This window comes from Colias croceus, chromosome 5, assembly GCF_905220415.1.
Source record: "Colias croceus chromosome 5, ilColCroc2.1".
NCBI classification, from domain to species: domain Eukaryota; kingdom Metazoa; phylum Arthropoda; class Insecta; order Lepidoptera; family Pieridae; genus Colias; species Colias croceus.
In genome coordinates, this window is record NC_059541.1 from 4615734 (window position 1) to 4633345 (window position 17612).

General features: G+C 32.0%; 1 protein-coding gene across 1 annotated transcript; it reads right to left on the reverse strand.

The window, feature by feature from the left end:
* Nucleotides 1-16313: 16313 nt before the first annotated feature.
* Nucleotides 16314-16922, reverse strand: LOC123691891 (achaete-scute complex protein T3-like). The gene has a single exon (XM_045636477.1). It carries the CDS (start codon nt 16920-16922, stop codon nt 16314-16316), a length of 609 nt encoding a protein of 202 aa, XP_045492433.1.
* Between the last annotated feature and the right edge of the window lie 690 nt (nt 16923-17612).

Here is a 17612-nt window from a genome sequence, read left to right on the forward strand (position 1 = left end):
CCGCTCGCCCGAGGCGCGGACTATATGCCCTGATTATAATTATGCACGTTTAGGATAACGACTGTCGACAATGCTCCGCTAAGCTCTAACCGCGGAAGCGCGTCCCGACCGGTCACTAAAGGACGTAATGAGACCTCCTTGTTTATATTTATCACAACCGCTTGTGTAGTGAGATAAAAAAACCATAGTTAACATGATCATGCGCCTCTTCATAAATAAAAAGACTTTAAGGAACAAAAAATTTGCTACGCAGACAACGAGTCCTTCAATACGGTTCATTCATAAAACATAAGAACCATTAAGCACGACAAAGGAGGAACTTTACGAAACTATGCAGCTTCTTATAAATCGACATCGAATGAGATATCTCGGCCGAAGTATTGTGGTCGAACAACAATAAGATCTAGATTAGTGACGCGTATTGTGTCGCCAAAGGGTTACTCTTTTGTGCTGTATACAAGCGCTGCGCCCGCGCATAATGCGTATCAGCGAAATTTTCGATCATCGATTCGCACGGTTTCTTCGAAATTTAAAAGATAATAAATAGTTTCGCATTGTTGGTTCTTTTCTATGGATTGCAATTTAAATAAATTGAACTGGCTATGATAAACAATTTCAATATGTTTATTGTTTATCTACCATTCTGGTAGCTTTATGAAATTAGAGTAAGTTTAATTAAATTTATATTCAGCAAAAGATTTAAAATAAACAAATTAATTGGGAATTGTTAGAGAAACAGAAAAATATTTAGTCAGTAGATAGGTATATCTAACATATCTTTTAAATATTATTTCTAAAATATAATTATTTATTTTACGTGTATTTTATAGGTATAAAACATTTTTAAAATTTTAAAGACACATAAAACATGCTGATTTCTCACGACCACGACTTTCTAACTAAATAAATATTTATAAAAAAAATTACATATTTTAACCACATCTCGCGAACTAAGCCACCAGTGTTGAATTTGTTACCAAACTTACAATAGAGCAGTGATAAGATCAAAACTCAGGCCTCAGTAGACAAATTGTTTGCATTCAATACCCATTACTTCGTCGATGTTTACAAAACATGTCATTCTAAAAGAATTACTTTAAATACTTTGTACTGTGAAATTGATTCTTGGATATCCATTGGGAACGGTGTGAGAAATTACATGGTGGCTGATTCTTATCTAAACCAACAACATCTTTAACACGATGTTATTATTTAAATATTCACTGAATACTAACTATTAACTTGTACTACTTGAATTTCGATTTGAATGTATTAGTCAGAATTTGTAACGTGTACGCGATACCATCTTTTTCAGAAATACACCAAATATGTTATGTCTTTCGAGAAAATGTACGCATTTACATTTCAACGACACGTTCTACAGGGTAAACGATCGCAAGCATTTTTCCTTAAATTATAAAATCCCAGCGTAACCAATTAAGTTAAATATCTGCCAAAAATATTACGCTTCTCACATTAGCATTACCTCGCAAACGAGGTATTACATTTTCGATGTGGCTATCAATCTGCAGCGCACTTCCCGTCGAATCGTTTCATATTTTCAATTTGTAAGTGTAATATTTGATAAAAATCCTTTAGTATCGGGCAGATGTTAAATGATTTCGGGCAAGCAAGGTGTCGCAGCTCAGGTGCCGCGGCACAAGCCATCAAAATGTCCCCAACGTACAGACGCGAGAAGAAATAAGAAACCACATTTAAAACATTTTTTTGGTTTCGATTTGATGAACGATTTTGGAGGGGTGATGTGATGTACTTACATATATGTTCTAGATTGATTTTATTTATTTTAACTGGATATTACATCTGCTTTTAGTAATAGTATTTTTCAAGTAAGTACTAAACACTTGTAAGATCATGTAATTGAAATTCAATTACTATATTACAGTAATTCTTTACACAACAAACCTAGCTATAAGAAGTACGCTACCACGAAACTCTCAATGATTCTTCAATTAGTGAAGATTCAAGAATTCAAGTTATGGTTAATAGTAGATAATATTCAAGTTATGGTTAATAGTAGATAATATAATGAAATGGTAATATTTCATTTTAAAATAACTATCCCATAAAATGTTTTAACGAGATTCTCTAAAATTATAAGTAACAATCAATATGTAGAGATTCATTAATCTTATAAAGCAAAAAATATTGAAATTCCTTCCTTCATATACGTCATAATTTAACATTGTATAGCGTAATAAAATTAAATACAATTAATTAATCATTACACCAACTGCGCTTCAGTGTCCTTCCTGCAAGAATTTTTTAAGTCCCGTAAGTACGATGGTTTGAAGAAGTGGGCCAGCATGAACCATCGATTAAATTCCGAATGTTTTTGGTAATTATTTTTTGGCAACATGCCATCAATTTTATATCATTTGCATATCTGTTACGTTTTAATTGCATTAAGGTAATATAATTTTACAGTGAACACATTGTACCCTGGTTATGAATGTATTATATCTACAAATTAATATTTCTAAAAAGTTAAATTTTATGTCGGGATGATAAAAAGTTAATTTTGAATAAGATATGATTTTACATAAAGGAATGGAGAGCTCGAGTCACGTTGATGTCTTTTACACCTACCGGGTGATATTTCATGCCCATTGCTAACATACACTTTACTATGAATGATATTTTCTATGCTACTATTACCCCAATTGGCTATATATTCATATTACTGACAGATGACAACGCAACCTTTGCATAACAGTTATCAAAAGCTGCAGACATTCGTCGAAATATAAAATGCAATAATCAAATCGGACGGGTGCTTCACGGTCAAACGGATTTGCTAGCTAAAGGATTTGCGCAAAAACTTTCTATTTGCAATACCCTTTCCTTTTGTGCAACCCTAAACTTTCGATACAATTTGCACAAGTATAGTCGGCACATGCTAATCCAGGTGTACAATTAAATGCATCTTGCATCTTTCTGAATGAAAAATTTATAAATTTGTTTGATAGATGATGTTTTTATACTATTTCTCTAATAAACGTTATATTTTGAAGGTTATATTTAAAATATCGTCGAAGAAATACGATTATATAAAACCTATATTGAGTAAAATTTAAATAACAATAAAGAGAATGAACAGTGAGTGGAAAATATTTTAGTTCGAGACATTTACATTGGTGTTAACGAGGGCTGCCTCTATAAAACTTTTGTGCTCAGACATAAATCTTTGGCAGCAGTAAGAAAGACATTTCAATATGAATATATAAAAATCGTCAGACTTTATGATACTTTAAAATATAAAATTCTAAAATAGATTTCGAAAAATTCTGTTAACTATTTCTAGTAGATAAATTAGATTTGTGCTTTAGTTCTAACTGTTATCTATAGAGGCAAATGTTATCTTTTGTGGTTAATACGTTAATGTTGTTTCTCTGTTTAGAAGACGTTGGACAAAAAACTTCCGCCGTCTCGTCGGCTTGCAAAATTTTCAACTAATATATTACTAAATTAGAGATTTACTAGTATTATCAGTTGTTGTTGTTTTTTTTAGTTTATTGTATGTGTGATTTATGTATTGCATACATTTCGAATACCATTAATATTATTTTTTTATGCCAGGCAAAAACACGAAGATTAAACAATTAGCACACAATTTAATTAAATTTACGTTTTCACATTAAATACATCAATTTTAAGAAGACGGTGAATATTTTGTTATTTTAACTGTTCTAATATTAACATAGGTTTATTGTTTTTAATTAATTATTAATGAATTTGAGTGTGGGAAGATTTAACCTATAATTTTTAGAAATGTATGCCTCAACGATATTTCATTAATATCCGAGCTCTATCCTGATTCGATAACAAACAATAAAAGGCGCTAGAGACTTTGGATCGATTTAAAAAATTATTTTAATGATTCCGAAGTGTAAAAATTGCGATAAAGAATACTAGGTATCGCTCTCGTCTTAAGTGGCCGATAACGTCTGTAAGAAAAGTTATTTTTTTAATTAACACATAAAGGTAAGATATCTTAATCTCCATGGCGCCAATTCTTGAAAGAGCTTACCCTTTGATAACGTCTCGACATCTTTATCAAGTGTAGCCGTAGGGCATTCCTATAGAACGGGATGCGTTATGCAAAAAAATCCATTGGTTCTTCCGTTAATTAATGGTTTGAGTATAGGGTTTTAGCTAAGACCACCCTCGGAATTCATATTGACCAATATGTAGATGGAGATATTCAAATCGCAGTGTAATAATTAATGAGCAAACATGATCTATAAAATTTAGAAAAATAAACGCCATACTAATGGCAAGCCGCCTGGACGCCTTTTTGTCATTTTCTAATAGGTTCCCTAAAATTTTGTTTAAAGTGTATAAAGCTACATTTACAATTAATATTTGTTATCTATATTCAAATCTATATTACAGCCAATGAAATTTAATACAGTACTTCATAATTAAAAAAAAATGTCTATGATTTATTATTATTCTACTACCTAATTCGAAAAACATGACATCAATTAAAAAAGAACATAAAAGACATAATACCAAGAGGTCGCGTAACTTATTCAATATTGTCATTTGAATAATTTTATATCTCAACTCGGATGGAGGCAAAATAATCGACGCAGTACAACGTGGGAATACGTAACCTACGGCGGCCGTACGCTTCGGATATAAATCACTGAATAACAACCCGAGATTTATACCACTACTTGTAATTATGTACGAATGAATATATCCCGGTAGATATACGGCCTCCGTGATTTACTTCTAATAATTTGTGCGTTTGCTGTTCGATTGTTGAACAATGTTTAGATTTCATGTGCATTATTACAATGCTTACAAATATTATGACGTCAGCCAATTAACTCAAAAAATAGTCGTTTTCAGAAGTCCGTTTTAAGTAAGCAGTCTATTATGACGACTGAGAAATGTGAACGCTGTTCAATATCCATATTTCACCCTAAGCTTTGAAATATTAGGCCAATTATAGAAAGGGAATAAGAGAAAATGAATGAAGACTAAAATCGCTAGCCCGCGGCGGCGGTGCTACGGAGGGCCACTGTTTAGACCATATTTAGATATTTTTTGCTATACATTATGAAAAATAAATCCTATCCATACGATCTCGTTCCCGTGATTTATTGTTTGAAACCATTTAACCTCTGCTCTACACTTGTTAGTATTCAAAGAAGATTTCCATATCATTAAACGCATTAGAAATTCTCAAGACACCGTTTGGATGTATAAATAATGAAATGTAATATGTTTCAATCAATTACTTATGTAAACGAGAATATTACATTAATAAAATTCCTCTCATAATATATTATTACGCATTAGGCTTTCATTCTAAATTAAAGCGACGAAATGAAAAATCTGCTTTTATTTTTAATTATGTATAATATCTAAAGTCACTAAGTGAACCTTCTAAAAGCTTAATGCTTGGCAAATTAATAGAGATGCATTAAAAGTTACGAAACCTTATGTATAATTGATACTTAATATCCCATCACTAATGAAATAGATGTTACTTTAAAATCCATTTATTTAATGAAAAAATATACACGCATATAAAATATTAATTTGAATTAATCCATAAAGTTACGTAAGTTTTTAGTTGCAAAACAAGAAAACCTGCATTATTTGATTGAATGAAATATGTTTTTCTTTTTTATATTTACGGAACTAATATATATATATAAAAATTAAAAATGTCTAAAATGTGAAATTATATATCACAGTATCATCATTTCATTTACCACCATTTAGTTTCTATTACCTAATAATTTAAGAAAAGGAAAAAGGAACGAGATTGAAAGAAAAGACAATGACAAAAGGAGCTTTTAACGCGTGTAAATGTATAAGTGTTAAACAAAAAAATTCACATTCCGCGGAATAACAATCGCTTCTTACTTTGAGACATGTCACATACAGACCAAAAGTTTGCGCAGTGCTTATTATACCCTTTTTATATTGAATTATCCCACCATTAATTAAAAAACGAAAGCTTAGGAGTTTTATTCGTGAGTTGAGTAAATTAGATGTGACAAAATGGTGATTTTTGATGTATGTAGTTCTAGTCGAGTGCTTAAAATAGTGTTTATTTATTTTTTCAATAGTTATATTTCGACGCTATCCTAGAATTAAAATCTTATTTGTATGAACTACTTCCTTAAATTTTATTAATAATAATTAGGTAATACTATTACATATTACATTAGATACTATTAAATATTGCTTTTCGTTCTTTTCCAACCATTAGCGTCTAGTAAGCATGATCACGACGTTTGCATGACTATTTCTAATTATGTTGTTAATTTTTTCAGTCAGTATGTATCGCCGTGAACCGCCGTCGGCTACCGCAGCCGCCAACCGCCCAGGAAGCGCAACTCAACGCGAATAAGAAATAAATTCCCTGGCAAGCGTAACAAAGGTAAAGAAAAAGGAAGCGTTTTAGCCCCTCGGCTATGGCGCACTGAATATTCCCGTACTTTACCACTCAGAAAAATGTGCGGATGCCTCGAAATCGTAAACAACCAATTTGTTATACCCTCCACAAAATGAAGCTCATTTGTAGACGCGTACAAGCTTATTATTACTGATTAATAAATTCAAAAATGTATTCGTTTTATTTTCCAAGTCTGTGGCATTAAGAAATCAATCTTGTTAATGATGTAGAAGCTGTTGCATAATTAAATGTTCCGAAAATTACAAATGACTTAAAACAATATTCATGTTCTGGCCAAAGTTCATGCCAACATTTCTATTAACCATTTGACTTCTGCAATCAATAACAATTCGTTCGGTCACAATATGTTACTAATTTTTTATTCCACAGAAACAGTGTGTAATTTTTTACACATGTTACCAATTAACAAAGATTGGTTAGTTATAAATCTGGTTGGAACTGATGGTCAATGTTCAGCGAGCGAGGCAAAGGTGGAAGCAATTTGTCTTACATCGTCTGATACAATCGATCGAACACTATCACAAATCTATTGACCCATGGGCCACTTTATGGAACACTATTGCTCATAGGATCTGTTTATTATTTAATTTATTCTTAGCTTTGCTAAATGCAAAGGTAAGATGAAAGAATTTTATAGATTTCCGAAAACATTTTTAAAATTATCTTGTATCTTGATGATAGTGATAAAAAAAGATAAAGATATATTTACAATACAAGTAAATTATTTTATCTAATTATTTTCAATTTATATAAATGCGCTCTACATAATTTATTGCCAATTGTAATTAAATGATGCTGAAACAACTACCTACTCCCTATACTTTAATAATTAATACTATTTAAAGTTCTTAGCTCAATACGTCATAATACAAAGAATATTACATATAATACTAAAGCTTCCAAACATCAAATATTTGTAGCAACACTGATAAAGCCTGATAAGCCAAGCACCATCGCGAGTACAATACGAGCATACGTTTTTATGCTCCACCATTCATGCTCTATACACGAGGTGTTAAATTGTTTTCACGATAATATCAACGATACAATATGAAGTTCCTGCTGCACTTTTTACAACTCTTTCTGCGTTCGTAATGGAACAGCTGAATTTTATTCGGCTTATTTTACATTAAAAGATATTACAAATTAATACAGCAGCGTCTTCATTAAAAATATTATCATGTAAAACGATTTACTGTTATTAAAACCGGTAGTTATGAGGAGGTTAAAAATTATACATTGCAATTAATTTAGGCTTCGTTGACACACCGAAGATACTTTGGGCACACAATGTTATGTAAATCTGAACGTGTGTCGAACAGCCGAATGGAAATTGGTATATCAAATGATAGTTATTATAAACGTACAAATAAGTTTAATTTGTTTTTACTATATTATAGTTTTAAATGAATGATCTAAACACGACTCAAGGCGTCTATTATAATAAATCTATAAAATGATAATCATATCTAATCATTACAAAGCAGCTATTGTTCCCGTTGAGATCTTTAATGATAGCAGTAAGTACATGTTATATAATTTTGTCTGATTATTCACAATTTCACCGTTAGTCGATGCCGCGAGCTACATCATAATGTATCCAAATGGACACCAGTATTTTAGCATAATTGAAAACGAATGCGCATAATGACAACCTTTGTATAGTTAATATTATGCCGTACTTTTTGAAGGCATAAAAATATTAGCAATATCGGAAGCTGTTTACAAATGAAACATCGTATTGTATCTATTGTGATGCGCTAGGAAGTAGAGAAATAATATTTTCATATCCTGTTTGGTGAGTGAAATTTTAGAGAGAGTTTTTGCAAAGCGCATACATCCGTGGGAGAACTACCTGGACCCCGCTGCGAGGTAATTTCTTATAAATCGACATTGAGTGAGACAGCCAGTACTGTTTTCCCGCTGGGCGAGCGACGGAGGGGGAGAGGAAGGGAAGGGGGAAGGAATCGGCGATAACAATGTCACACAATAGTGCAGTGATCTAGATTAGTGACGCACATTGTGTCGCCAAAGGGTTGGACGCTTTGTGTTCGCACAAACGATGCGACCGCGCATAATGCGAATAACCCGCAAACATCTCGATATTCAATTCGCATGGATTCTATGAATTTCTAAAGAAAATAAATATAACTTTTGACAGCGTTCAATGCTTCGATGCTATCTTTATTTGTCATATTGTGAATTCATAACAGTGATAGTAGAATAGACGGTTTTGTTCTCGTTTTGTGGATTATTTTTATTTAGATACAGAAACGTGTTTAAATATGAAATATGAAGGAATTAGACTATATTGAATTCCTTAAGGCAGTATGTAATTAATTTTTAATGGAGCAGAAAACCTCTAATCATACTTTTAACTAAATTAAGGCTTGTGACGTGACGCTCTTCAGGGTTAAATATAAATCCACCATTTGAAATATTCTAATGGTTTATAATGAATAAGTTTTTATTAATACTAGACAACCAGCAATTAAGCAATTTCAGTCCCCTTAAGGGATGGTATAATTACTGCTCATGTAAGAAACGAAGGGTAAAAGTATTTTTAAATCCAAAGGGGTAACTTAGATATTATTTAAGACTGTTTTATTGGTCTATCAATATATAATTAAATTTTGTTTAAAGTGCCTAAGTAAATTTCAGATTTCAGATTAATACGATAAAAAAGTTATATATAATAAAAAATACAAACAACCCATCTTCTTAGTCCACTAAAAGAGTAGTCAAAATATTTTATGGTCGTAAATGTTAACACTTTTGTCAAATGAGATCACCCACACAAAACACAAAAGCGGCCGATGTAAATCTTCACTTTTAAATGCCGCTTAGAGCGTTTCAAAGCGTTCTAATAAAAATATAGATATGACCAAAATGCTAAATGCAATAAATTCGACGTCCATTCATAAAACCTCTACTAAAAAACGTCAAACCTACATTTCATATCATAAAAATATAAGCTTCGTTTCTAAGGGTTTTTTACATGCAACCTGACCGCTGTCATACTTAATTGTAACCCTTAAAAAACACGTGAATAGGCTCTGCATTCGCTTCGAGCGCTCAGGGGTTGATAAAGTTTGAAGCGATTTGTCTTACAAGATCAGATTGTGTCTCAATTTTATACCCATTTTTTGCACCCTAATTGATCGGTTTTAGTAAGGTTTATGATCCAATTTCGATGACACCCCGGGCTATAAAGTAATTCGTTTTAGTACAACTTATATTTCAAGTTGAAAGATTTATTAAATCTGTCCTGTGGTCTTATTCAAATGACACTCCCTTAAATCAATGATCAACCATTCATCTCCTCGGCGACAGAAACTTTTTATCAACAACACAGTAAATAAAGTTCACTTAAAAATTCAACCCTTTCTGTCTTACTATTTATTTTCAACACTAATGTGAGTATTACTTTGTCGGTTCGATTTTAATTGTAAATCCATGTAAGATAATATGATAATTGAATTAATCGGAGTTAACTTAAGCTTTCATCCTTTAACTGAGTTTGAATTTTTATCGAAAATGAATATTCAATTCAACCTTAAACTCACAAATTTATAATGGATCTAAAGGTACATTAAGAAATTGATAACTATGTTATTAAATACTAAAAGCAGTTCAAATAGAGTAGCTTTTTTGAAAAATGTACTTGCGATGATGAGCAAAAAACAAACGGAAGAGGATGGGACCTTCCAATATTAGTTTTATATCTGGCAGAAAAAAGACTGACACTTGAGAGCGATTCACGATCGAAATAAAAATAATAATGGGAACCCTTTGAGAATGGAGAATTATTTACGAACCCTTTCGGCGAGCGGCGCACCTGATGCGGAAGCTATTCGCGTATTTCGTGAGAAAATTGATTTAAATTACATTTGATACTTTTGTGCGAAAAAACCAGAAAGGGATGAAAGTGACATGACTTATAATTTATGAAATTTAGATGACCATTCATACGTAGCTATAAAATACATCCGGAATTTTATGAACGCTGAAACAGTGTGCAAAGCTGATTATCAGACATGAAGTTTAAGCATTGTATAGCTTTATTCAGATTCTTATCACACATTAACTTATCTCCCTCGAGTACACATATTCCTTAAAATGTTAATACCGGAATATCTTAATTAAAGTTTATAGGGAAGCGACTTCGATTGCACACGAAGGAACGGTCACGTACTGAATATCACTGATAACGATAAGTGTTGTGTATTCAAGCAAGTAAAATGCACCTTATCACGTTGGAATAAGGAGTATGAATGTTATCGTTTCTTGGTTTTGCCCGCATACTACCTTACAATACAGACACGCGTCACCGCATAGATAATGTTATCTGAATTACACTTGACTCTAAATGTATTCACAGCTACAGCTTATATCTTTTAGTACAAGTACATAACAATACAGGATGCATTGTTATGCATTTTTTTTTTAATAAAAGAAATAATACATTCAGTTATCTGTAAATATCAACGAAAAAAGTTAGAGTGTTATGTAGAGCTTAATTGTTATTGTATGAAAAGATACATCACAAAGGTGAATTTTTTAATAAAAAAAACTTTAACCTATGATAGGTAAACTATGCCTAACGTGGTAAAAGTTAACCATTTTTTCGCAATCTTTAATTATATTAAAACTAGTATTAAATTTAAGTAGTGAGACAATTTATCTAGTTATTGTTTAAATCGAAATATTATTTACATTTCATTACAACTCAGCTCCCAGCGACATTTCCCATGACTAAATACCCCGATAAATTGAAACCGAGCGCGGCCAACAATTTTATCATTATGTGATTTAAAATAATGATTTTGTCACCCTCGTAAGCGCCTAATGTCACGGAAGCCGAGCTTTTGATAATTTGACTGCTGTCGTAACAGCGGATACTGGCCATTTAAGCTTATTTCACCTAATTGAATCCTAGAGTATTAAGCCCTTCTAACCTATAATCCTTTTTATGAGATTCACGCCGACGTTTTTTAGGGATCACGCACTCAAATGTCTCTTTAGCATTAACTTTTTTAGGACTTATACAATCTACTTAAAAATCTTTAATTTCTTAAGTACGTTATATTTGTATTATATATTTGACTAATGGTGCAATTTTTTGGATTGACAAATGCATAGACAAAGTACCTACACTATAATAATAATATTTTTATGATTACGATTATACATATTATCTTTACTGAAAAAGTTATCAACACAACTCTCGAATAGCAAATACTAGGCAGTATAAAATAAGTATCTACATAAATGACTATCTCAATAATATAGATAAAATCTAATAGCCAATACAAAAGGCAATATAAATATTGATAGCTAATGATGCACCTATAAACAGCAAATAAAAATTAGTATATTTTCGCGTTGTATCAGAGCTATAAAACTAATCTCAAAAAGTAGTAATAACGAATGTCGGTACACATCAAAGTAACATGGTATTTAATAAATATTAAATCTCAAGTATTACCCGCATGCGGTTAACTTAAGTAAATTCTAATCTAAAACTAGTGAAAAGGAACTTTGAAAGGCAAAACGTCCTTAAAATATCTATACACCGACAATTTTATAACCGCAGTATAAAAAACTATTAGAGGAAATACAAAAAATGTTGCAAACTGGGATAAGTGTTAACTATTTGACGTAGTTCGTGCGGAAATCATTCTCAAATTGCACATCAAAAAGTACCTTCCGATTTCGTGCGAGCTAACGTTTTTTTGGAAGGTTTGAGAATTGCGCATTTCATGGATTTTAATTTTCATAACTAGCTTGCTTCCGAATGAATATCGAATATCATGTACCATTCATGTGGTGGGCTATCGTAAGGCGATACTTTACGAATTCGCGGTCAAGTGAACCCATCTGTACTGTACGTTGTAGCTGTTAATCAAAACGGGTAATTGGCTCTTGCGATTGCTTCATTCTGCAGATGCGGAAATATTATTGTTCAGAAAATTGCTCCTTTACTGCAGAATGCGCCACTGCACAGGTACCTACCTACATTTTGCTCTTATTTTAAGGAGATCTATGGGATATGAAATTCAATATTAAGAACGTTATCAAATATAAGTGTAAATATTTATAACAAATTCCACAAGCCAACGAACGTATTTTATTTGTTACATATATATTTTCACACGATAATCATTTCGAGAACACACCTCAAAAGTTATCGAATTTCCCACCATCAATACTATTAATATATACAAGATTTTCACGTTGTCATCATAATCTATTCCATTACATAACTAAATTAGACGCGTTTTAATAGAATTTGTTACTAATGAGGTTATCATAAACATAAGAAATAACAACCTACTTTCTAATGTCATAATGAGACTTAAGAAACTCAAAGGCTTAAACCAGATGAAATTTAACATCTATATAAGATTGCGCTACCGTTAAAATACGATTGATATATTACTGACACAAAAAACTTGTATATAAGCATTAGTTTACTTAAAAACGAATCGTAAATATGCATCCGTGTATGCATACTTTGTATAACACACAGATACAATTAAAGCAATGTACTTATTTATATTCAATTAAAATCAGTTTCGTAAGTACAATTGTACAGCAGTAAGCAACCCTCGTGACCTCACCCACATCTACGAGGCTCCCGGCGAAGGAAGCCGATATCCGACAATTATTTATGTTTCCACGGGTCCGCTGTAAGACATTGTTGCGTCAATTGTTTGTACAGCTAAGTACATCTAGATAATAAATTATTAAAACGTAAAAATTATGTCAATCATCAAAGTAAAGATGGAATTTTAGAACCATTTACCAATTTGACCAATCAATGCAGTGCGATATTAAATACATAACTACTTTTGACCTATTTTACAAACATTTACAATGGCTATAAATATAGAAGTAAAATATAAATTTAAACTCATTTACTCTATTAATTTACTCGTAGTATAAGCACAAATTACTAAAATATAATTACAACGTAAGTATAAGTCCCATACTGCGATACTGTGCAATATTTACGGGAACGGCTGTGTATTTGACCTTCACGTACAGCTAAGAATATACTCAAATAAATACTGAAAGCGTGTAGTAATTAAGCATTTCATTACTTCTCTGATAATAAAGTAATGAATATCGTTTTAAGAAAAAAAAACATCAATAACAATGTTCCAATAAAGCGAACTCTGTAAATCTTACGACAAAATTGAGAGAGGCTATAAACTATTTGCATACAACCCCGTTCCCATGTATCGTTTTATTCCGAACAACGGCGACATTGCAATTTTAATCATACTTTAATGAACTAAGACGTTACTTCGGTATTCATTTCTTCTACATCGTCTATAACATATTGATACTTGATAACCCATTGTATAAATAAAAGTTATTATTTCTTACATGTACATGATGGTTTAAATACTAGGTATGTTTCAATAAGTGTTCGGAATCTACAATTTTAAAGAACAAAAGATGGTCTGATTTTAAATACAAAGAAACACAAAAATCGTTAAGACCCATCATTGTCTTGATCTCCACTTGAGCCAATTATTCTTTGTTAAAGACGCGGTAGTTCTACAGTGAAAGTAAGATATTAATTAAAATTTAACAAATGAATAAACCTATTGAGCGCATTAACGCAGTTTATATGAACAATAGCATTAGATCAGTCAAGAGAAATCGCCAGACAATAGAAGTGTTAAGATTAAAAGAAAGGTTGTTAACTTGTAAGCGCCAGAAAATTAATTGAATTGTAGTAATAACTTAAGCTCATTAGATTTTAGCACGTAGCTCGGTATTAATTATCATTATAAGTTCCTTTGTTTTTAATATTGTTTAAATATTTTTTTTTAAATTGATTATATCTATCTATACTTTATGTTTAAAGTGAAAATAATAATAAAGTGTTTGACTTTTAGTTACCACGTAATTCAATTTAAATAAAAACAAGTATCATGTTACAAATGATAGAGACACTCACGCAGTACCTAACCACATTGAGAAACTTTAAAAGAATTGTTTAGCAAAGAAATAAACGTATAAAACTTTATCGTTAACATTTCGCAAATATCACGAACGGAACAAAGCTCACGTGCGCCATGAAACAAGATTACGCGCACAAAGCAAATCAAATTCGCTACGTTTTAACAGTTTCCGGAATTTGACAAACTACACGTTTTTGTGCCGACAAACAGGAAGCATTGAAGTGGGAAATAAATCCAATATTAATAGAAATAATCTTAAGGACGTTATAGACGAACACGATTTTACAGAAATCAAAAGTGTTTGGATTTGAGGTTAGGTAAGCTTTACTTCAATACTGAGGTTGTTATAATATGATAGGTCGAGATCATTGCTTTTTTAATTTATTAAGATTAGTCATCCTCGCAATTTCATCAAAACTTTTAATATTGTTATGTTATTGATTATTATAGTTAACGAAAAAGAAAATAATGAAATTTTCTTGTCCATATAAATTAATAAATGTAACATGTTCCAAAAAATTACAAAATTTATTTAATTACTAGGGTATATATATCCTTTAACCTTCCTCGATAAATGGGCTATCTAACACCGAAACCAATCATATATTTCAAAACAATTCCAACAACCTATATGTGTGCTAAATTTCACTATAATCGGTTCTGTAGTATTTCCGTGAAAGAGTAACAAATACACACACATCCATCCTCACAAACTTTCGCATTTATAATATTAGCTGTAGGAAGGATGAGATAGAGATTTGTTACAGACGCGACGTTTGTCGGCGAATATATGATTGAAATTTTAGTATTGGCAGCTGATTTAAAAATGTATATAGGATTATTTTTTTTACTTATCGCTGTTTTTTCCCCGAATCAGATTATAAAAATAAAGGTTTTGATAGATATTTTGCGAAAAAACCCTGTTACTAATTTATTTATGTTAAAATTGAACATACAAGAATATATATTAAAGCCCGATAGTATTAAAAAAGCAATAAACAAATTTGTGCTTCCTCAACGCTATTTAAATACGCTTAAATATACCAATCGTAATTTGTGCTATAAGTGTATTAACCAGTCGGAATTTTTAAAAATAAAATTCCCATTAACCACACTGCACTAAAGATTCTCAGATAATCTTTCACAATTAAAACTTAACTTGAAATCGCTCGTATTTCGTAGTAATCAAGTAACAGTACATTATCAGACGTTCTCACCCGATGCGAACTTCGTCGCTTATCTGAGACTTTATTCACACATGTAAATGCATTTAGCTTCCAACGCTTATCTCGTTCGACACCATTAATCTTATATAACAATGCATCCGCGGTGTGACCGAGATGGCTAAATCAACTCCAGTAGGTGTGATTACAGATTTTTGCATACAAATAAATAAGATTCGGTATCGTACCGTATGTGAGACAAAAATTCGATATCCATTCAGATCGAACCGCTGGCTATGTTAATTTAAAGCCTTAAAGTAAGCCTGCTATGTAGATAACGTAAGATTGTGTTTTATTAAGATCAATAACATTATCTCTCTGATGAATGTGTTTGTTCTTTTAATTAAAATATCTTAAGTTTTTATATTGAACAGGTGATAAATGAGTATTTTTAGGTAGGTAGTATTGAAGGAAAAAATTCAATATGTTTAATACGTTTATTTATATCAGTATTATTTCTTATAATGGACGAATGCATGTTATCCTGTCATGATTACATTTTATAATAAATAAGTTCACAGCCTCATCAATACATAAACTATTTATACACAATAATTCTTAAAGCTAAATAATTTAAATTATTTACAAAACTTACTGCCACAAACATAACAATGACTAGACATCACTACTCAAACAAACAGAATCGATTTACTTCGCTTGCCACCAAGAAATAGCATCTAACAATTCATTATCATGCATTGAAGTGTACTCAGTAGGGTATGTGGTAACTGGTGGCGCATAATATTCGTTACTAATCGAATATGATGATGATACACCCGAAGAACATTCTGAATTCACTGGTGAAGGCACTGATTCTGCGTACGGTGAATTTCTTCCGCCGTATACTCCTTCGTCGATGTCACTCGCGACTGACGTGTCCATGGGGGCTTTTGTGATACCCAGTTCTGCATCGCTCTCGTCGATAAGATTTTCCAAATATCTAATATATTCCACAACCATACGTAAGGTGTCAACTTTACTAAGCTTCTTCCCGGTTCCCCGGCGGGCTCCACCGGATAAGGCGTTAATGACGGCGGCTGGTAACCTCTTTCGCAAAGCATGAAATCCATCGTTCACTTGCTTCACACGGTTCCTTTCGCGAGCGTTTCTTCTGGCGATCGAAGCGGCTTGTGCGCCTGTATAAGGGTTACTTTTGTAGCTATATTTTCTCGGAATTGTATCCATATCCAAATCTTCAGTAGTCGGTGCAATTGGAACGTATTTGGGCAAGTCGGTCTTGTAAGAAACGTAAGGCATGTTGGAGATCTTATTCTGAAGCATGATTATTTTGAAACGATAAAATTTATGTAGAGCGCGGTAAGAGACGAAGTGTTGAATGCGTGTTCCAGGCACCCGCTCCTCTTTATATGGCATCGAAATTCCCAAAAAAATGAATAGACTCCCACCCCTATGCCTTTTTTTCGGAACTTACCTGGGATAGGAGCAAAAAACAAACCAATATATTCGAAAATGTACGCGTGCCTATTGATGATATTGACCAGTACTTGAGAATACAACAAAATGACATTGAAAAAATTATGCATAACTTACATAAGTTTAATCCTTAGTCGATTAAATTGTGGACTATTTTATGCTGATAAAGATTTAACAGTAATTATATTATATCCATATATATGCAGTTTTCAAGTTCTAAAGCATAATATAAAATTTTATCTATCGCAATTATATTTGTTTAATATTACACCTACCTCTACAGGGCCGGACCGTGAACTTGTGGGGCCCTGGGCTGAAACCACCCAGGGGCCTTTTTTTGGAAATGTTCATATTATTAGTTTCATACTTACTTTCGCAATTTTGTTATTTTAACATAACCCATTGAGCCCCAAGCGGCCCTATCTGACCACGACACAATGAGTGGAGTGCCTGGAGCATTCAAAACCGTCTAACCTCGGATTAGAGTTATAGTGAATGAATTAATATAATCGA